The 24,436-nt window shown below is 35.9% G+C and overlaps 1 protein-coding gene across 3 annotated transcripts in view; it reads left to right on the plus strand.

Moving 5' to 3' along the window:
- The window catches only part of LOC122409317 (probable ATP-dependent RNA helicase DHX34), a 103,876-nt gene extending 79,733 nt beyond the window's left edge, over positions 1–24,143 (plus strand). For 2 of the 3 annotated variants that reach the window (XM_043416784.1, XM_043416786.1), the window contains 4 exons: positions 3,400–3,510; positions 23,186–23,307; positions 23,383–23,641; positions 23,780–24,143. In XM_043416784.1, coding sequence (XP_043272719.1) covers positions 3,400–3,510; positions 23,186–23,307; positions 23,383–23,641; positions 23,780–24,074 — 787 coding nt within the window. In that variant the 3' untranslated portion in view covers positions 24,075–24,143. The remainder of the gene's footprint in view (positions 1–3,399; positions 3,511–23,185; positions 23,308–23,382; positions 23,642–23,779) is intronic. The other variant, XM_043416785.1, reaches the window with a different exon arrangement.
- Positions 24,144–24,436: the final 293 nt, after the last annotated feature.

Raw genomic sequence — 24,436 nt, forward strand, 5'->3', positions numbered from 1 at the left:
GTAAGACTCAAAAGTTAGAAGGCCTAAAATGGCGAACAGGCATTCTGTATAACGCATATATAGATATACAGAATGCTTGTTCGCTATTTTAGGCCTTCTAACACTTGAGCCTCACCCGCGGTCGGCCTAGTAGCTGGAGGAGCCGACATCGTTGAGCCAATCAGAATGCGTAGAGGCAACAACTCTACTACCACTAACTACGTCAAAACGCGTATACGTATATACGTCGAACTCGTGATGTGTCAGTAACTTTTGCATAATCTTGAGCCCGTGCAAAGTTTTTTCTCAGCAATTACGCCACCGATCGTGTTGATTTTGGGCGCAATCTAAAAAGAATTTCTTAATTAGCTGAAAGTTCAATTTTCAAAGTCTCAGATGACTCATAACTTCGGTAATTCAAAAAAATCACTTGCCAATTTTACCCCCACCACGGCGAATCGTTTTATTCAGAGAAAGTATAACTCGGCGAGAGCCTCGGGCCAGCAGACGACAGGGCTGTCAATGTATACTTGTCCCGAGACTCTACCGAGTCTCTTGATGTACACATGATATATAACCACGCCACTGACGCTATATTCGCACTGGACAATATTTCTCGTACTCTGGTTTAATTGAAGGATTATTTCAGTTAAGGGTGAATGATACAAAAGTCGAAATAATTAGAAATTGATCAAATTTGGTGATAATGTTCTTTAACATCAAGTGCGAAAACACAAATTTTTTCAAAATTTTCTTCTGTTTAGTTATCGAGTAATTACGCATTAAAGCAGATTTCTTATGCCCGGAATGTATACCTATATATATGGAAACACTATGCTTATACACGTGAACTTTAGTGATCAATTACTCGATAACTGTACAGAAGAAAAATCTTAAAAAATTTGTATTGTCAAATTTGGCGCTAAAGAATATGTTCACCAAATTTTATAAAATTCTGATCATTTTGAATTTTTTTATGTTTTTAGCATGGTTTAGCATGGCAACATTGTATCGCCTGTGTAATATATCCTTAACACTTATTTCCAATCGAACGAAATAATGAAATCTTGAAAAGTTTCGTTGACATATGCATCGCGCATTTTTTATATTCTTTTTCACACACACATCATAAGCTACATTTACGCGGTCGCTTTGATACCGGTTTAATATATCACAAATAACAAAATAAATAGTAATATGCACTTCTTTAGATGACGAAAATTATTTTTTTATTGATCCCGCACGCACATCGTAATATCGAAACTCTGTTCATACGATCAAACACCGACACATGGTTTGTACATACTATATGTATATCGATCGAATTTATGACTGCTGGTACCAGCTGTGCTGCGCCGTGTGCTACGTTCTGAAGTTGACGTCAGATTTCCAAACATCAACAAGTAATTTCAACAACCAATCACAACGTCTAAAAATGGATGTCGTCAGATCCAACCAATCAGAAACTCGAGAGCATCAAAGTGCCTTTGATGGTGTTTATAAATCCAGACGCATGAATTCTTGAATGTGTTGGTAACTTTTGCATAATCTTAAGCCCGTACAAAGTTTTTTCTGAGCAATTACGCCACCGATCATGCTAATTTTGGGTGGAATCGAAAGAGAATTTATTAATTAATCTTCAGTTCAATTTTCAAAGCCTCAGATGACTCATAACTTCGGTAATTCAAAAAAATCACTTGCCAATTTTACCCCCACCACGGCGAATCGTTTTATTCAGAGAAAGTATACTCGGCGGGAGCCTTGGGCCAACAGACGACAGGGCTGTTTCGGCGAGAGCCTCGGGCCAGCAGACGACAGGGCTGTCAATGTACTTATCCCGAGACTCTACCGAGTCTCTTGATAAAAAGGGTAAAAAAAGAACGTTTTTTAAATGACGTAATAACCACAAAAAAGGTCGTAAAACGTAGAGACATTAAAAAAAAAACAAAAATGAAGCGAAATATCTCTTCTCTATTACTTGCGTTGTCCATTCAAGGAGGAAAAACGCTTTTTTGCTGGACACGCGGTAAAAATAGAAAAAAAAGTAACAAGTTATGAATATCACAAGCTAAAAATTTTTTTGCATGTGTAAAAAGGTCTATTAAAACGTGGTGAATTTTTTGAAAAAAATCAAAACGTTTCAAGTTTAAAAAAAAAATATATTTTTAGTTAAAAACTAAAAAAAAAGTATAAAAATTCATTTTGTTATTTTTTTTTGTTTTTTTTTTCATAAAACTACAACTCAAGACGAAAAAAATGACCTACTATTCTATTTCGATATCTCTGTTATTGAAGAAGTTATGGGCGTTCATAAAAAAATTGTACGAAATTTTGAAAAAGATATTGTGATCAGATGAGTTGGGGAAAAAATCTAAAAAAATTAGAAACGACTTCTTGCAGTAGTTACAAAATAATAAAAAATTTTCAGCTAAATCAAAAATGGTCGGGATTACGGATTGGTCGGTTTGGTATGGAATTACCCATATTTTTTGATGTTATGTGGGATTACATTTTGTTAATTTTTTATCTTCATTCTTTATACAATCATTCAACTTTAACAGTTATATTTAAATTTTCATTTTTGTATATAAATGACTTACCTACCATCAATCAATATCAACAACAGGAAGCAAATCCCGAGGAAGTTGTACTTAACAATTAAACAGTTCCTTAGGTATCTCAAATTTATCATTTTTTTTTAGACTTTCTAAAGGTTACTGCTATTTTCTTAAGTAAAGGAATCAACGATAAATAACTTTTTGGAAACATATATTTTTTCCACAATGTTGTTTTTTCTAAAATTCATTTTTTCTCGTTTTCATTGTATTTTCAATGCGCTATAAGATATTTCCAATCGGGAGTTTTTAAGGTTTTTTAAAACGTTCTTCTACAATGTTGTTTTATTTCCTACATTTTGTCTATTGGTTGCTTTCCCCTAACTCCATGAATTTTCGTTTTATAAGCAAAAAATAAAAAAAGTGCGTTTTTTCACTAATTTGTTAATAATAAACAAGGTACCAAAAATCTCGTGCCCAAAACTATAAACTTAACATCACAGGACACTGAGAGGGCTTTAATTTCATTTTTCCAGAAATGAAATTTTTTGTTCTTTCTATTTCTTCACCCCCCTCCTGTAACCCCCCTCCTAAATCACCTACTCCCTTCATTAATTTTAAGAAAAGTATGTAAAAAAAACAAACAAAAAATTTAGCCCAAAGGCAAAAACAAAGCAGCACAACTTTAAGTCATAACAACAACTCTCTATCCCATAAAAGTATAGAAACCTCTGAGGAAATAGTCGTAGAATGTAAATGTAAACAGTATGAACTAGAACAATAAAAAATCTATTTCTTCAATTCTAGTTTCATTTCAATGATTATTAATTTCTAATACAACGTGTACAATCTTCTTCATTTACAGATCACTCCTCGAGACGACGAAACCGTATTTAATGAATACACTTCGAATGCCCGCTGCGCAAACACTTCTCTTATTTGCTCGACAAATCGACACAAACGCAATATTTTCGATGTGAGTCTAAAAAAAGTATGCATGATATTGGTCGCATTTTTTTTCAAATATATGTAAACTAGGGTGATGCAAAAAAAATCGATATTTTTTTCTGGGAGCTCCAACGGAAATCGTTAGTGTTGTGATCAATTTTTGTTATATTATGAAGGTTGCAAAATTTTGCTCTCTCTTTCTCCACCGATTTATTTATTCTGGGCGCCAGCCTCTGACGCGGTTCGGTATATGATAAAACTTCAAAAAGTAAAAAAGGCACGCCAAGTATTAAAAGGGCGTGACCGTCGTTTTAAATGATTTTCTATATTCGCATTGTCAATAAATAAATTTTAAAAAATGTTTAACTGTGAAAAAATATGAGATCTATTGTAACATATACAGTGAATGAATTACGTTTCCTGTAGGAATTCTGAATTTTGGAAATAAAAAAAAAATGAGATCATTTTCCAACGTACCCAAGTACAGTGAATGAATTAAGGTTCTTGTGGAATTCATTTGTGTACACTTTTAGCCCTAATCCCTCACTTATTCAGAAAAATTTTCCAGCAAACGTCACAGAGCAACAAAGGTTTCTCGAATGATTCTGCAATTATTAAGAGATTATCATCTGTTTTTATGCTAGCTCGGGTTATAAACTTAAAACAGTTAACGCGTACAAGTGCATGCATTGTATCTATACGATGAACTGCACAAATTCATTTTCAACATTATACACAAGCTTGGCGTGCATGGTTTTCAATCGGAAACTCGGCGAAGGAATGCCTCATCCGTCCATATATTTGAAGAAAACTTGATGATCCTCTCATGTAATTGTTTTTTAATTTGCCATCCCTTTTCCATCCAACTATTTTATTGAGTAGTTCGACGTGAGATCCCGCGCTGCGTACACAAAGAAAAATATCTATTCTTGACTAGTTTGACTGATAAATTCATTACTCCAAATGTTTCGTATTCAACGCGTTTTCTTTTCTCAAATCAATGTTTACACAGCTTACTTCTTTGTTCATCCATTTCAATACTTGTGTAATTCATCCAATCATCTGCCCATTTGGTAAAAAAAAGAGTGTACGGACAAACGAGTGAAAGTGACGCGTGGATAAATTAAAATGCGTATGGGCATGAAAGAATGGCCGTATCTATCCGTACAAGATAAAGGCATATAAAGGGATTGATTGATTTCATTTCTTTATCCGTTCGTTTAATTGTTCAATTTTATCCACAAATTTCACCCATCTGTATTGTTTACCAAATCATTATATAACAGGGCCCCTCTTATTTTATTGGGGGATCGGTTTTTTTCACACTCGTTCATACAATTCTAATCAAGAGACTCGGTAGAGTCTCGGGACAAGTACATTGACAGCCCTGTCGTCTGCTGGCCCGAGGCTCTCGCCGAGTCTATACTTTCTCTGAATAAAACGATTCGCGGTGGTGGGGGTAAAATTGGCATGTGATTTTATTGAATTACGAAGCTCAGGAGCCATTTAGCAACTTGAAAATTGAAGTTTAAGCCAATTGAGTAATTCTCTTTCGATTCCGCCCTAAATCAGCATGATCGGTGTTGTAATTGCTGAGAAAAAACTTTGCACGGGCTCAAGATTATGCAAAAGTTACCAACACATTCAAGAATTTATGCGTCTGTATTTATAAACACCATCAAAGGCACTTTGATGCTCTCGAGTTTCTGATTCGTTGGATCTGACGACATCCATTTTTAGACGTTGTGATTGGTTGTTGAAATTAGTTGTTGATGATTGGAAATCTGACGTCAACTTCAGAACGTAGCACACGGCGCAGCACAGCTGGTAACAGCAGTCATAAATTCGACCGATATACATATATATATGTACAAACCATGTGTCAGTTTTTGATCGTATGAACAGAGTTTCGACATTACGAAGTGCGTGCGGGATCAATAAAAAAATAATTTTCATCATCTAAAGAAGTGCATATTACTATTTATTTTGTTATTTGTGATATATTAAACCGGTATCTAAGCGGCCGCGTAAATGTAGTCGGTGATGTGTGTGTGAAAAAGAATATAAAAAATGCGCGATGCATGTATGTCAACGAAACTTTTCAAGATTTCATTATTTCGTTCGATTGGAAATAAGTGTTAACTGAAATAATGCTTCAATTAAACCAGAGTACGAGAAATATTGACCAGTGCGAATATATTGTCAGTGGCGTGGTTATATATCATGTGTACATAGGTTATATATACGAATAAATAGAACAAAAATACACGCAACTGTTAGAATGATATTAGAAACTTTAATTGAATAAATGTTTTCTAATTTATTTCTTGTGTCGTCATTATTTTTAAACATCCCCATATTTTGCTTGATATTCAGTTTGGCTCTGCCTTCTCCGATCCTTGTTTTCACCCGCTCAGTTTGCAGCGGATCGATTCATATTATTAATTCGTTCCCTAATATGCGTCCTATGACTTTCTACTCCTTCATGATGATTGTGGTAACATGATTCGAGAGGTTTCTAACCATGATCTTGAATTGCACATTTTGTAAATCAGATTTTCAAAAAAAAATCTGGTCTTGGTATAGTGTGTAGTTATTCTTTTCCTATTAGGTCTGTCGAGTGATAAATTTGAAAACTTTTCCAGAAAGCCTTTGTATGCTTTTTTTGCTGATGATATGAAAAGTGTGTAGTTATTCTAATTAAAAAATTGATTATAAAAGTCTTCAGTTGCTCATTTATGGATAGATTTGAAATTGCTGTCTTCGAAGCTCATTGCGCAGATACATTGAACCGCAGCAGATACCTGCGAACTCTGAAATTTTTGTGGATAAATATATATGGGACGGATCACCCCTTATCTTTGATTATGGTAATATATAATGGAACTTGGTTCGGCAAGCTTTTAAGTGTTCCTTTTCAAATACTATTGAAGTTTATATGACTGATATGCAGCGAATACTTCCAAACTTTGATATTTCTGTGTTGCAGCATGTGTGCCAATCATTCAAATCATTTACTCCAACCGTATCATGTAATCTAGAAAATTCATCACAAAAGTCTGCCGCTTTCCTAAATACTTCAATTTTCCTTTTTCTACTCTATTCTGAGTTTTTGAATTTCTAAATTCATTTCTGAATTGTCCTGAAATGGTTTTCCTCCAAAACCAATGCAGGTACCTTAAACGTCTTTGAATTCTGTTGCTCCGTTGAATTAAGTTCGCTTAGTTTTTTTGCTGCTTTGAGTTCTGGCATAATAAATGTTAGAAGTTTTCGGGTACTTTTTTTCAGCAACTATCAAACTGTGGATAATTGGACTTCAGCGGCCACTTGCAAACTTTGGAAATATATTTCATTGGGGGCACATTTTGGATGAGATGAAATCTCTAGATTCAGAATGCAAAAGCGACATTTAAGGGTGAATGATACAAAAGTCGAAATAATTAGAAATTGATCAAATTTGGTGATAATGTTCTTCAACATCAAGTGCGAAAACACAAATTTTTTCAAAATTTTCTTCTGTTTAGTTATCAAGTAATTACGCATTAAAGCAGATTTCTTATGCCCGGAATGTATACCTATATATATGGAAACGCTATGCTTATACACGTGAACTTTAGTGATCAATTACTCGATAACTGTACAGAAGAAAAATCTTAAAAAATTTGTATTGTCAAATTTGGCACTAAAGAATATGTTCACCAAATTTTATAAAATTCTGATCATTTTGAATTTTTTTATGTTTTTAGCATGGTTTAGCATGGCAACATTGTATCGCCTGTGTAATATATCCTTAAAGTGGGCAAATCTGTTGGATTTTTCGTGTTCTTTCATTTGAATTTTGAAGAAAAGGGATAAATAAAATGTGTTCTATTAAGGAAATCTTTACCTCAGTTTTTTCTTCGTTCAAAGACTTGGAAAAAATTGCTAAAGGCCAAGGACAGACCGGTGACGAAATATTTCCAGTACAATTTTGACGAAAAATAGATCTCTTGTCGCGGAAACCAACGTTATGAGCCGAAAATCATACTACAGCCCACGAGACGCATTTCTTCACTCTTTTGGGTTCCTATTACACAAAACATATGAGAAGATAAGGGGGAAAATCACCAACGTGGAAGAAGAAACCAGTGCCGAAATATTTCTAGTACAATTTTGACGAAAAATAGGTCCTTTTTTGTGGAAACAAACGTTATAAGCCGAAAATCATATCTCGGCCCCCAACCCGCTTTCTACCATTCTCTTGGGTTTCCAATAAGTATAGCATATTAGAGTAGAAGAAAAAAAATAGCCCAAGTCCATGGACAGACCTGTGACGGAATATTTTCTATACAATGTTGACGAGAAATTTGTTGTTTTTCGTGGAAACCAACGTTATAGGCCGAAAATCATATTACGGCCCACAACACGCATTTCTTCATGCTCTTGGGTTCCCAATAGACAAAACATATTAGAAGACAAGGAGAAAAATCACCAAAGTCCAAGACCAAACCACTGCCTATATTTTCAGTACAATTTTGAAGAAAAATTGGTCTTTTACGTGGAAACCAACATTATAAACCGAAATTTATTTCTCGGGCCTCATCCCGGATTCCTCCATGCTGTTGAGTTCCTAATAGGCATAACATATTAGAGTATAAGAGAAAAAATCGCCAAAGTTCAAGAGCAGACTTGTGACGAAATATTTTCACTACAATTTTTACGAAAAATTGGTTTTCTATGGTGGAAACCAACTTTATAAGCCGACCATCATACCCAGGGAAAATAAGGTTGTGAAAAGTACATTGATGGTCCCTTATTTGCTGACAATTTCATGAAAAAGATTATCCCATAAAAAAATGTTCGTATGAGAATGGAATCTATAAAAATGTACTAAGCAAATAATTCATAGAAATTTAAACTAAAATCCTATAACCGTCATAACATTAATGAGGAACTTTTGAGAAAAAAGGCGTGATATCAAACCATAAACTTCCCCTTGGGAAAAAAAGGTTGGGACAAGTACATTGATGGTCCCCTGTTTCTGGATGACATAGAAAAAAGATTCAGAACCAGGAAAAAAATTCTATAGAAATAATAAACGAAAAATTGAAAAGTTCAAAAAAATTCATAAATATTGAAGAAACTGAAAAATGTACTATCCAAGTTACATGCAGTATAAAAATGTATGATATCAATTAGAGGCCAAGTTTTTATTGATAATTTGGAATATTTATTGAACAAATCGGAAACTTTAATTGAAACTACTCATGATAATTATTTTCAAGAAAAAAGTTAATGAAAAAAAAGTTATAACGGAAGTTACGTGCAGTACTAAAATGTATTATATCAATTCGAGGTCAAGTATTTATCAGTTATTCGAAATATAATCTCCGGCGACAAAGGAGCGTTGAGAATCCTTGTCGGGCTCACAACGTATTATCAAAATTACTAAAAAATTAATAGAAATGAAATCATTAAAAATTCACATGAAAGTCATTCGTTACTTCAACAAGGTACACACTTTAAAGAATCGATTCCCCTCCGATTTTCAGGATCCCCTGGTATTATTCACAACATTCAACTTCGTTTGGATCGGTACAAATTATGTTCAAATACGTCTTAAACGTACTTGTCCGGCCCATCACTTTTTATTCAAATTGCTCATTCGAAAACAAATCAAAAACAAAGTTAATGCATGTGTTAATATTAAGGAACAGTAATTCCCGAGAAAATAATTTTCCTTCGAATCGCTCTTGTCAAAATGAAACGAAAATGAAAGATAAAGTTGATTAATCTATTTATATCATATAAAGTCAGAATTCACAACAAAATAATTTTTCTCCAAATTCCAGGAATCCACGTGTCGTACTCGACTAGTGGTATTTATAAAAATGTGTACGTGACTATAGAAACATTGCATGGCTGAGTAGGTTCGAAAATTTCTTGTAATGTGCCTGATTATTTCTTATTTTCATTGGTTCTTACCGAATGGTATGTGTTCACTGAAGAAAATGAGAAGTGGATATTGCTATACGAACTTGCGAACAATCAAATTCAAATTACTTCGAGATATTATTTTTATTTCAATCGATTTTATTATATTTGTCATTTTAGAGCAGCCCTGATTTATTTTCGAATGAGCAATTTGAATAAAAAGTGATGGGCCGGACAAGTACGTTTAAGACGTATTTGAACATAATTTGTACCGATCCAAACGAAGTTGAATATTGTGAATAATACCAGGGGATCCTGAAAATCGGAGGGGAATCGATTCTTTAAAGTGTGTACCTTGTTGAAGTAACGAATGACTTTCATGTGAATTTTTAATGATTTCATTTCCATTAATTTTTTAGTAATTTTGATAAAACGTTGTGAGCCCGACAAGGATTCTCAACGCTCCTTTGTCGCCGGAGATTATATTTCGAATAACTGATAAATACTTGACCTCGAATTGATATAATACATTTTAGTACTGCACGTAACTTCCGTTATAACTTTTTTTTCATTAACTTTTTTCTTGAAAATAATTATCATGAGTAGTTTCAATTAAAGTTTCCGATTTGTTCAATAAATATTCCAAATTATCAATAAAAACTTGGCCTCTAATTGATATCATACATTTTTATACTGCATGTAACTTGGATAGTACATTTTTCAGTTTCTTCAATATTTATGAATTTTTTTGAACTTTTCAATTTTTCGTTTTTAATTATTGTTTTCATAGTAAATTTGAACAATTGTCTCTTCCCGAGCTTCCGATTGAAAACCATGCACGCCAAGCTTGTGTATAATGTTGAAAATGAATTTGTGCAGTACATCGTATAGATACAATGCATGCACTTGTACGCGTAAACTGTTTTAAGTTTATAACCCGAGCTAGCATTAAAACAGATGATAATATCTTAATAATTGCTGAATCATTCGAGAAACCTTTGTTGCTCTGGGACGTTTGCTGGAAAATTTTTCTGAATAAGTGAGGGATTAGGGCTAAAAGTGTACACGAATGAATTCCACAAGAACCTTAATTCATTCACTGTACTTGGGTACGTTAGAAAATGATCTCATTTTTTTTATTTCCAAAATTCAGAATTCCTACAGGAAACGTAATCCATTCACTGTATATGTTACAATAGATCTCATATTTTTTCACAGTTAAACATTTTTTAAAATTTATTTATTGACAATGCGAATATAGAAAATCATTTAAAACGACGGTCACGACCTTTTAATACTTGGCGTGCCTTTTTTACTTTTTGAAGTTTTAGAATTTACTGATTTCACTTCTTTTTGCGAGGCGTGACAACTATATAGGAATCGTATTTCATTCACTGTATTTGTCAACTTCAGAAAACAATTTCATTTTTTTTTTATATTTTGAAGTTTTTTATTGATAATGCAAATATAGAAAATTATTGGAAACTACGGTCGCGAACTTTTAATAATTGGCGTTCTTTTTTTACTTTGTCAATTATTTTTTTTTCTGATTTAGCTTATTTTTTAGAGGCGTGACAATATTTACTTAAGAAAAAAAATACATTCCTCGTCTTCGACGAAAATTTTTAAAACGATTTGTTTCAAGTTGAGTGCTTTTCTCTATGTGCCAAAAGCAATCGACACAGCCAATTTTTCTATGTAGACGGACGAAAACTGTGCGGTTATGTTCATGTGAGTTGAAACCTTTTACAAGATATAATGGTGACGATTTTGATTATCCATTCAGCAAATCGAATTTTCCATTGAAAGATTGGGAAATTCCTATGCAATGGGATGATATTTTCATTTTCTATTCCTTTTTTTGAAAAGCTCCACTTGTTTACTTGGAATAATGATTTTCGAAACTATCTTCTTCTCATTCATGGATTCCATGTTGACATGGATACTGTCAATGGTTTGCAATGTCCAAGGAGATGTTTCTATGGTATTTAATGTCTAAGACCACAGCTTTATGGTTACTGGTGTCCAGTGATATTTTTTCATGGTCTTTTGTAACGTCTGAACCTGCCTCGTCAATGTAAACTATTAAATCGCAGATCTAGATATCGATAACTATGAGGAAATATATCGTAAACCATTGCACCGTTTATCTAAATATCGGGAAATATAAAATTGTCGAATATATATTGAAAAATACGAAGGCCTCCACCTAGACATCGAAAACCCTATAGTCGCTAAACTAGACATCGAAAACTATAGAGCCGACGACCTAGATATCGAAAACCTTAGAAAAACTCACCACACTATCGGAAACTATGGAGCCGTTGACTTTCATATCGGGAACCATGGACAAATTCACCTCAACATCGGAAACTATGGAGCTATCGACCGGGATAGTGAAAACTATGAAGTCGTCAACCTAGTCCACGAAAACAATGGGAAAACATACCTGGACATTGAAAACTACGGAGCCGTTGATCTAGACCTCGAAAAGCATGAAAAAAACATACCAGGACGATGAAAGCCATAGAGAAATATACCTAGCCATTGAAAACCATGAAGCTGTCGACGTAGACATCGAAAACAATGGAGCCGTCGACCTAGACCATGAAAACCATGGAGAACCATAACCAAACATCGAAAACTATGGAATTGTTGACCTAGCATCAAAAGCCATGACGAAATATACCTGGATCACGAAAACCATGAAGGAACATACCTAGAAAAAAACTATGAAGAAATATACCTGGACATCCGAAACCATGGAGGAATATACCTAGACATTGAAAAATATGTAGACACATACCTAACCATCGAAAAGTATGGAGTCATCGACCTAGATCACGGAAATGATGAAGAAATATACCTAGAGAACAAAAACTATGTAAACTCAGACTTAGCCATCGAAAACTGTGGAAACATCAACTTAGACCACGAAAACCATGGAGAAACATACCCAGACATCGATAACTATGGAGCCGTCGACCTCGCCCACGAAAACCATGGAGGGACACATCTAGACATTGAAAATCATGGAATAATACACCTGGACATAGAAAACTATGTAGAAGATACTTAGACGACGAAAGCCAAAGAGAAGTATACCCAGCAAATGAAAAGTATGGAGCTGTCCACGTAGACATCGAAAACCATGGAGGAATCTACCTAGTCCACGAAAACCATGGAGAAACATATCCAGCCATCGAAAAAAAAAATATACCTGAACTACGAAAACCATGATGAAACATGCCTAGACATTGAAAACCATGGAGGAATATACCTGGACGACGAAAAACATGGAGGAATATACCTGGACCGCGAAAATCATGAAGGAACATGGTCTTCGTGGTCCTTCATACTTGGTCATTGAAAACTGTGGAGCCGTCGACCTCGACTGCGAAAACCATGAAGAAACATACCTAGACCACGAAAACCATGGAGAAACATATCCATACATCGAAAACCATGGAGGAATATACCTGGACCACGATAACCATGTAGGAACATATCCAGACATCGAAAACCATGAAGGAATATACCTAGACATCAAAACCCATGGAGGAATTATCCTAGACCACGAAAACCATGAAGAAACATGCCTAGACATTGAAAAACATGGAGGAATATACCTAGACATCGAAATCCATGGAGGAATTATCCTAGACCACGAAAACCCGAGAGAAACATACCTGGACATCGAAAACTGTGGAGCCGTCGACCTCGACTGCGAAAGCCATGAAGAAACATACCTAGACCACGAAAACCATGGAGGAATCTACCTAGTCCACGAAAACCATGGAGACACATATCCAGACATCGAAAACCCTGGAGGAATATACCTGAACCACGAAACCCATGGGGGAATTCTACCTAGACCACGGAAACCATGGAGGAATGTACCTAGACCACGAAAACCATGGAGAAACATATCCAGACATCGAAAACCATGGAGGAATATACCTGGACCACGAAAACCATGAAGGAACATGTCCAGACATTGAAAACCATAAAGGAATATACCTAGACATCAAAACCCATGGAGGAATTATCCTAGACCACGAAAACCATGGAGAAGCATACTTGGACATCGAAAACTGTGGAGCCGTCGACCTCGACCGCGAAAACCATGATAAAACATGCCTAGACATTGAAAACCATGGAGGAATATACCTAGACATCGAACCCCACGGAGGAATTATCCTCGACCACGAAAACCCGAGAGAAACATACCTGGACATCGAAAACTGTGGAGCCGTCGACCTCGACTGCGAAAACCATGGAGAAACATATCCAGCCATCGAAAACCATGGAGGAATATACCTGAACCACGAAAACCATGATGAAACATGCCTAGACATTGGATACCATGGAGGAATATACCTTAACCACGAAAACCATGAAGGAACATGGTTTTCGTGGTCCTTCATACTTGGTCAATGAAAACTGTGGAGCCGTCGACCTCGACTGCGAAAACCATGAAGAAACATACCCAGACCACGAAAACCATGGAGGAATATACCTGGATGACGAAAACGATGAAGGAACATGCCTAGACATTGAAAACCATGAAGAAACGTACCTAGACATCAAAACCCATGGAGAAATTATCCTAGACCACGAAAATCATGGAGAAACATACCTAGACATCGAAAACTCTGGAACCGTCGACCTCGACCGCGAAAACCATGAAGAGACATACTTAGACCACGAAAACCATGGAGAAATATACCTTAGACATCAAGAACTATGGAGAAATACACCTGGACATTAAAAACTATGGAGAAATACACCTGCACATCAGAAACCATAGAGGAATATACCTAGACATCGAAACCCATAGAGGAATATACCTAGACATCGAAACCCATAGAGGAATTATCCGACCCCACGAAAACCATGGAGAAACATACCTGGACGTCGAATCCTTTGGAGCCGTCAACCTCGATCGCGAAAACCATGGAGGAATATACCTAGACATCAAGAACTATAGAGAAATATACGTGGACATTAAAAACTATGGAGAAATACACTCGCACATCAGAAACCATGGAGGAATATACCTAGACATCGAAATCCATGGAGGAATTATCCGAAACCATGAAAACCATGGAGAAACATACCTGGTGATCGAAAATTAAGGAGCCGTCGACCCAGACCTCGAAAACCATAAAAAAACATACCTAGACGACGAAAGCCATGGAGGAATATATCTGGATATAAAAAACTATGGGGTCGTCCACCTAGAAATTGAAATTCGCGATAGAATGTACCTAAACCTAGTCCTCCAAAACCCATGAGCTATCGCCCTAGACATCCTCGAAAAATCCAGCGGCGTCGACTAGAATTTTATATTTTTTTATTTAGTTATTTATTATTCAATGTTATTCGTATTATTTAATTTTTTTATTTTATTATATTATTATCATTTTATATTATATATTGTACCATCCATAAAAAAACTTTAAAAAAAATTTTCTTTAAAAATTGTCAAAAAAATTATTTTATAAAAAAAAAATACAGTACAATTCGAAAAAAATTTCACAAATCTAGAAAAAACAGTATGTTTAAAAAAAAAATATTCTGTATCTATTTTTTAAAGTTCAAAAAAATCAAATAACAAGTAAAAAATAAAAAACCGAAAAATCGCGTTTGAAATCATTATGCAAACCGATGCCTCATCCTTCTTATTTGATTCGAACAGCTAAATCAATTGAAAAAAATTCCATCTAATTTACGTGCAGCATTAAAATTTATTATATCAATTCGAGGCCAAGTATTTTCTAATGAATTGAAAAAAGTTACCACTTGAATTACGTGCAGCATTAAAATTTATGATATCAATCGGTGGACAAGTATTTTATTAGTAACTCCAAATTTTGACATTATTAAATTCTTCTAAGAAGCTTTTAAATCCAAAAAACTCACATGAAAGCTAGTCATATGTTACTCTATGGTGGCAGAGACTTATAAGAAAATCAATTCTTCTCAGACTTTCAGGATCCTCTGGTATTATTCACAAAATTTGACGTCGATTGGATCGATACAAATTATGTTTACATATGTGTTAAAAGTACTTGTCCGGCCCATCACTTTCCGTTTAAATTGTTCATCCCAATAATAATCAGTGCTTCTCTAGAACTGATGGATCGCAAGTATCCATGCAGAGGGAATTGAGAGAATTATCTTCAAGTAATTTTTACGTAATTGCACTAATTTAATAAAAAAAGCAAAGAAATTGTTCCGAAATATACAAGGGATATTATTGTGCATTGATAAATGAAAATAATTGTACATAATATATATGTACAAGTTTAAAAAATAACTCTCCAGTTTGTATTCAATGACGGCAATTTTTGCTTCTCACTTATTCATCCAGCGAACGAATTCTATTCGGAATAAGAACTAACCTATACTATTATTACGAACATTAAACTAATAATGAATCGCATTTCAATAAATGTTTAACCGGATTCTGCCATACAATTCCATTTTTTCATGAATGATTTTTATTTAAATGAATAGTGATGGGCCGGACAAGTACTTTTAACACATATGTAAACATAATTTGTATCGATCCAATCGACGTCAAATTTTGTGAATAATACCAGAGGATCCTGAAAGTCTGAGAAGAATTGATTTTCTTATAAGTCTCTGCCACCATAGAGTAACATATGACTAGCTTTCATGTGAGTTTTTTGGATTTAAAAGCTTCTTAGAAGAATTTAATAATGTCAAAATTTGGAATTACTAATAAAATACTTGTCCACCGATTGATATCATAAATTTTAATGCTGCACGTAATTCAAGTGGTAACTTTTTTCAATTCATTAGAAAATACTTGGCCTCGAATTGATATAATAAATTTTAATGCTGCACGTAAATTAGATGGAATTTTTTTCAATTGATTTAGCTGTTCGAATCAAATAAGAAGGATGAGGCATCGGTTTGCATAATGATTTCAAACGCGATTTTTCGGTTTTTTATTTTTTACTTGTTATTTGATTTTTTTGAACTTTAAAAAATAGATACAGAATATTTTTTTTTTAAACATACTGTTTTTTCTAGATTTGTGAAATTTTTTTCGAATTGTACTGTATTTTTTTTTTATAAAATAATTTTTTTGACAATTTTTAAAGAAAATTTTTTTTAAAGTTTTTTTATGGATGGATTTATTAGCAAACGAGGGACCATCAATGTACTTGTCCCAACCTTTTTTTTCCTAGGGGAAGTTTATGGTTTGATATCACGTATTTTTTCTCTAAAGTTCCTTATTTATGTTCAGTTGACTATAGGATTTTAGTTTAAATTTCTACGAATTATTTATGATTTTCGGCTTATAACGTTGGTTTTCACGAAAAAAGACCTATTTTTCGTCAAAAATGTACTGCAAATATTTCGTCACAGGTCTGTTCTTGGACTTTGGCAATTTTTTTCCTTTAACTCTAATATGTTTTGTCAATTAGGAACCCAAGAGCACGGTGGAAAGCAGGTTGGAGGTCGAGATATGTTTTTCGGCTTGTAACTTTGGTTTCCACGAAAATAGACCGATTTTTCGTAAAAATTGTATTGGAACTATTTCGATAGAGGTTTGTTCTTGGACTTTGGTGATTTTTCTCCTTGTCTTTTAATATGTTTCGTCCATTGGGAACTCAAGAGCATGGAGCAATGCGTGTTGCGGCCCGAGATGTGATTTTCAGCTTATAACGTTAGAAAAAAGAAAGGAAAAGAGGAAAGATAGATCAAATTCAAGACTCAACAAATCCAACAGAATTGGCCATTTTTAAATGTCGTTTTTGCATTCTGAATCTAGACATTTTCGTGTCATCCAAAACATGCCCCCGATGAAATATATTTCCAAAGTTTGCAAGTGGCCGCGGAGATCCAATTATCTACAGTTTGATAGTTGCAGAAAAAAGGCACCTGAAAACATTTATTATGTTAGAACTCAAAGAAGCAAAAAAAACTGAGCGTACTTAATTCAACAGAGCAACGGAATTCAAAGACGTTTAAGGTACCTGCATTGGTTGTGGAGGTAAACAATTTAATTTCAGGATAATTTAGAAATAAATTTAGAAATTCAGAAATTCAGCATAGAATTTAGAAAAAGGAAAATTAAGTTAATTAGTAAAGCTGAAGACTTTTGGGATGAATTTTTGAGATTATATGTTACGGTTGGAGTAAAAAATTTAAATGATGGGCACACATGCTGCGACACAAACATATGAAAGTTTGCAGGTATTCGCTCCATACCGCAGTATTGGCACACATGCTGCGCCACAAAAATATGAAAGTTTGAAGGTTTTCGCTCCATACCACAGTAATACATTTTCAATACTATTTGAAAAGAAACACCTTAAAACTTGCTGAACCAAGTTCCATTACATATTACCATAATCAAAGATAAGGGCTGATCCGTAGCATATATATTTATCCACAGAAATTTCAGAGTTCGCAGATATCTGCTGCGGTTCAATGTATCTGCGCAATGAGCTTCGAAGACAGCAATTTCAAATCTATCGATAAATGAGCAACTGAAGACTTTTATAATCAATTTTTTACTTCATATATATGTTACGGTTAGAGTCAAAATGTAAAATGAATGGCACAGTATATAAATTGTATAGTTTGCAGATTTTCGCTGTATTTCAATGATCCGAATCTACAGCATTATAATGAAAAGTTGTCAAAAGTCATGATGTTGCATTAAAATGACATAGCGCACATTGCATTCAGAAATTCTGTATATTTCCATAGATGTTGGCAGGCATGATATTTGATCGTATCCAAAACTGAGCAACTGCAGACTTATCATAATGAATCTTTTCACTATTAATTCCACATTTGCAGTTTGCAAAGTGGGAATACTCAACACACATGTCATTTCATAAGTTCTATTGTCAAAATTTGTGTTTACCCACTACATTCCGAAGATACGACTTTTCATATCATCAGAAAAAAAGTCTCCAAAGGCTTTCTGGAACAAGTTTCCAAATTTATCACTCGACAGACCAAGTAGAAAAAGAATAATTATACTTATACCAAGACCAGAAATTTTTTTGAAAATCTGATTTACAAAATGTGCAATTCAAGATTATGGTTAGAAACCTCTCGAATTATGTTACCACAATCATCATGAAGAAGGAGTAGAAAATCATAGGACACATATTAGGGAACGAATTAATAATATGTATCGATCCTCTGCAAACTGATGGGGTGAAAACAAGGATCGGAGAGGGCAGAGCCAAACTGAATATCAAGCAAAATATGGGAATGTTTATATATAATGTTGACACAGGAAATAAATTAGAAAACATTTATTCAAGTAAAGTTTCTAATATCATTCTAACAGTTCCGTGTGTTTTTGTTCTATTTATTCGTATGTATAACCTATTTACACATGATATATAACCACGCCAGTGACGATATATTCGCACTGGGCAATATTTTGTAATTTGGTTTAATTGAAGGATTATTTCAGTCAACACTTATTTCCAATCGAACGAAATAATGAAATCTTGAAAAGTTTCGTTGACATATGCATCGCGCATTTTTTATATTCTTTTTCACACACACATCACAGACTACATTTACGCGGCCGCTTTGATACCGGTTTAATATATCACAAATTTTAACAAAATAAATAGTAATATGGACTTCTTTAGATGACGAAAATTATTTTTCTATTTATCCCGCACGCAATTCGTAATGTCGAAACTCTGTTCATGCGATCAAAAACTGACACATGGTTTGTACATTTATATATGTATATCGATCGAATTTATGACTGCTGTTACCAGCTGTGCTGCGCCGTGTGCTACGTTATGAAGTTGACGTCAGATTTCCAATCATCAACAACTAATTTCAACAACCAATCACAACGTCTAAAAATGGATGTCGTCAGATCCAACCAATCAGAAACTCGATAGCATCAAAGTGCCTTTGATGGTGTTATACTATAATATACAGACACATAAATTTTTGAATGTGTTGGTAACTTTTGCATAATCTTGAGCCCGTGCAAAGTTTTTTCTCAGCAATTACGCCACCAATAATGCTGTTTTTGGGCTCATTCGATAGAGAATTTCTCAATTAGCTGAAAGTTCAGTTTTCAAAGTCGTACATAACTCATAGGCTTCGCAATTAAAGAAAATCACATGCCAATTTTACCCCCACCACCGCGAATCGTTTTATTCAGAGAAAGTATAGTCTCGGCGAGAGCCTCGGGCCAGCAGACGACAGGGCTGTCAATGTACTTGTCCCGAGACTCTACCGAGTCTCTTGATAATATAATATATATATATTATATTATTTATTAATTATAATAAAATATTTATTATAATAATATTTTATGATTAATTAATATTAATAAATAAAATATATATTATATAATTATATACATATTTTATGCGCAAACCAGGAGCTGGTATTGCCCCCGCTGTGCGCCCATTCTCTGTCTCTCTCGCTCGGCGACGCAGAGTGAGAGGGGGTAGCCGCGTTCAGCGTAGTGCGTGACGTAGAGTGTGACAAAACGCAAGAAATCGTGCAAAGGACGTAAGTCCAAACGTAAACATGCTTAACCTACGCCCGTCTGTCTCTAAGAATTCAAAGTCCCCGAAATGATGGATTTTAAATCACTAACGTTACATATCTCAGGATCGACTGGACGGATTTACTTGCAACAAAGACCAATGGAAAGGGAAAAATCGAAAAAAAATCAACACCAATTTTCATGTTCTTTCATAAAATGGTTTGTTTATGAGAGCCGTTTGAAAATTCTGTGACGTCATAAAACTGGCATATTCGCGTATATAAGAGTAGCGGCAGGGCTCGCGCTGGCTTTTCTTTTGCGCTGCAGTTTTTCCTTTTAATACTTGGCGTCGAGCCGCTACCGCGTCTCTTGATATCTTATATTGATATAAGTAAACTGGAATAAGAGTGCCGTGTAAACGCACTTATGGATTATGGTCTTGGAATTGGTATTAAAATTTCATTCCAGAGTTTGTAATTTATTTAAATAATCCAACTGAACATTATGTTTTGTAACAAGATTTTCCCGGGAAGGTACGATCTGTCCCTTCTCGGCTCACTCACCTCGCCTCGCGCTACTCTCCGGCTACGAGGATGAACTGGGCGCCAGGTACCAAGTACCGTCGAATTAATCGACTTGATTTTCGTCAATTCTCGTGATGGTAATGCAACGCAAAATTAAAGTCCAGAGTGCACGAGGGGAGCGAGTGACCGAGGACGGTCCGACTATTCAGCTCATCTGAGATACAAAAGGTAGAGGGGGGGATCCTTGGGGCAAAGTAGCGGTCACGAAACACGAAAGAAATAGCCCACAACAAAATATAAAATTCGAAACAGTATGCGTCATTTATTCACAATTTTTAGCGGAAAACAAATTATACAGGAGAGAAATACGAGATCGCCAATTAATGTTCAACAAAATAATATTTTAGGAAACGATAGTTTAGATTCGCCAGTTAGACGGAACAAGATAATAATTCGGAAAAATGGTAAGTTTAATTCGCCATCGCGTTGGCCCTGTTTACAAGTAGGTAACTAAACGTCGCCAACGACCTACCCGAGTTCGCAAGGTAACTACAGGCAATAGGCAATAGGTAATAGGTAACTGCTATGGCGGAAATTGTAACGCATTGGTCACTAAGGCAGGGTAGGCAACAAAGTGACCACGGTGAGACAATTCCAGGTAGATTACGCAGGTGTCGTAGGCAGCGCAAAGGCAAAAGGTAATCGACACCTGGTAATTTACTACCCAATAACTCATCCGCGAGCTAACCTACCATACGGCGACAGAAATCACAAAAGATAGATGTCCGCGATTTTGGGACAATGCACGGACGCAACGCGAAAGACAAAAGATAGGCGAAATTATGATCGACGACGGAGAATAACGCAATTTTACAATAGAGTACTTCAAAAGAGGTAACAGAAAATACGTCGATCGTGAGACAAGAAATAACGCAATAGCAGGTACGAAAGAATACGCAATATAAAAGAAACGAAAGAAAAATACGGAAAAATACTGCCTTGAATAACCGCCGTACATCCCGAACGCGACAATGAGAAAGGGAGAGACACAACGAAAACATCGCGCGGCTAGCGCGCTCGCTAGGGCTCTCGACATGTGCAGGGAGAGAGAGACAAAAGAGAACTCAAACTTTACTGAGCGTAATATTCAGCGCTTTATCAAAACTCGAACGAATAATCGTTCACACCATCTTCGAAATCAGATAATAATGCATTGAACCAGATTAAGAGTGAATCCTCTGATAGAGTTGAGCGTCTCAATAAACTACACGAAAAATAATGGAGATTGGGAAGTAGCGGCCGCAATCTCGCTCGCTACTTCGCCACACAGATCTCCCTCAAAGAAAAGGCCACCAGGCAACAACTCAAAGAAAACCGGAACTAAATTCCGAAACAGTACGCTCAATTCTATCAAAGAACTCGGGGAGAAAGAGTAGTGGGCTTACCGAGGAGATCACTCGTCGCACCCGAGGAAAAGAGACCTAGATGAATGCAGACTCGGATTTTTGACTCGCCGGTGAGGTGATCGGAACAAGACTCATTGTGCGAACGAGTGGTCCTCAATATTCGGCGCCATCCCCACCACTAGGCCCACGAACCGCAGCGCTCACACGCTAGGCGTGAGCCAGAGCATAGGCTCGTAGTTCACGCTTTCGCGGGAATTCAAATTAAGAAGCGCCACGTCGGTCATTTGCCTCCCTGTTGCTCTCACCTCTCCCGTCCGTTTGAAACATTCCTCCTGACTTAATTGCCGTGATTCGAGTGCCTTTCCTCTTGGGGATCCGGCGGGCAGCTCCGAAGGACCGAGGGGAGGCCTCCCTCATGACTTCGGACGTCTAGAAGTCATGGTGGGCCCACGACAAAAACCACCAGGCAAAACAGCACCTTGGCTCCAGAAAACTCCCCCGGATCCCACCCGACGAGGCGCCGTATCGCACGGACCGTGGCACCCGAATTTACGGTGTAGCGGACGGTGTAACTCTCGGTTACTGCAGCGGGAGAGGCACGGGCGGCGTTCAACGAATGGCCTATGCCAGCGTGTCCTCTCAGCCGTCCACTGGTCGAGAATGATGCTCGTAACTCGAAGACGGTGTGGGAGGGTGTTTCTCGCGAACGAGGTCGGGTCGAACAACAGTAAAGCATCGCCACAATAAAAGACGGTTCGCAAACCCAGTCGCGGAGGCGACACCAAATATCCCAAAACGACAATGAAATTTTACTTTAAATAAACGTCAGATTAAATCCAAAAATAGACAACGAAATTCTCTGTAAATAAACGTCAGATTAAACTCAAAAATAGACAAAGAAATTCTCTCTCTTCTTGCCACGTAGGTAACAGGTAGCTAAAATTAACTAGAATCTCTCAAATCGGTAATGTAGGCGGTTTTTCGAACTTAATACAATAATTACGCAATAATGAGTCCGGCTCCGACCAACACCCGACGAGTCGAAAAGTCGTGGAAAATGGGCCGTAAACCCGGTCCACTGGTCGACACAATTCGTACGAGTGGCGGGGCAAAATGTCACGTCACAGTTTTTTCAATTGAGCACCAGAACTTTAAGCTATACATTTTTTTGTCGTTCCAAATGTGAACTATAATCAAATAGTTGTGATGTTGAGGGTTAGTGTGCTGAATCGGAATTATGTAGTTAGGGGTTGTATCCAACGATACACGCTTTACTATGTTTGTCTGTTAAAAAAAAATATATATATATCAAGAATGTAAAAATTGTTTTAGTATGGTATGCGATTCGTGGCTTTCACTGGAATTTCCGATACCCGATACTGGACTAACATTATTGATGGAAGTGACGAAATTGCGTCAAAAATGGGATTTGCTCTTGACGAAACAGCTTCAAGGTAAAGAAAGTTAAATCTGACTCGAAGTTTTCCATTTCCGCCAGTATTTTTTTGTGAGTTCTCTATTGTTCACAGACGTTACACCCACGGATGAAGAAGCGGAAATTGCCAACCAAATGGAAGAAGAACTCAGTGTAGATTTGATTCAATTTATGCGTACCACAATCCCGTACACAGTGAAAAGACTTTTACCAGCAGATTTAAAGACAATATATGTTGGGAGAGGAGAAAATGGAATGGAAATAAAACCGAATCCATTTCAACATGATTTTAAGAGTTTTCCTAATACAACGAAAGGCGGAGTTTGGTTAACACAACATATCACATATAATTGGTATGTCATTTTTTCACCAGCACCAAGAAAATATTCAGCAAGCGTAAAATTGAAGCTCACTTGATACGGAAATAATATAACAAAAGGGTCTCTTGAAAATCTAAAAATAGAAATTGCATGATACATATCAAATTTCAGCTTGTTCGAAACCGAATGGAGTGAGAAATTATCTCTTGACATGTTAGAGACGCCTTGGGAATGTTCGAAATGTGAGAAAGAAATGATTTTGTCGAGCATCAAACGACTGCAGCACCACTCCGATTCTTGCACTTCTTCGAACACTGGAAAATTGATTAAAAATGTTGGTTCTGGTGCAGCAAAACCAAATAGCAAATCATACCAGTGCCCCATCTGTAAGAAAGCTTTGTGCTTGACGCCGATCGAGATATTGAGACACAGGAAGCAGCACGAAGCAACTTCGTCCGCCGTATAACGTTAAATTATCGGAATAATGGAAGTTATTTGTAGCACACTAAAAAATAAAACGAGGGTACATTTACAATTATCCGCGATAATATTCTGTAATCTCGGGAAATTCTTCAAGCATTATAGGCAGCTAATAAGTGCACGAACATTTTCAGATTGCCCGAAAATATTAAGCTATTTTTTAAACTATACTAAACTATTTATTCATTGCGTTGATGAGAAAAATCTAGTAAACCATAAACTTCCCCTTGGGAAAAAAAGGTTGGGACAAGTACATTGATGGTTCCTTGTTTCTGGATGACATAGAAAAAAGATTCAGAACCAGGAAAATTTCTATAGAAATAATAAACGAAAAATTGAAAAGTTCAA

Source organism: Venturia canescens, chromosome 4, assembly GCF_019457755.1.
Source record: "Venturia canescens isolate UGA chromosome 4, ASM1945775v1, whole genome shotgun sequence".
Taxonomy (NCBI): domain Eukaryota; kingdom Metazoa; phylum Arthropoda; class Insecta; order Hymenoptera; family Ichneumonidae; genus Venturia; species Venturia canescens.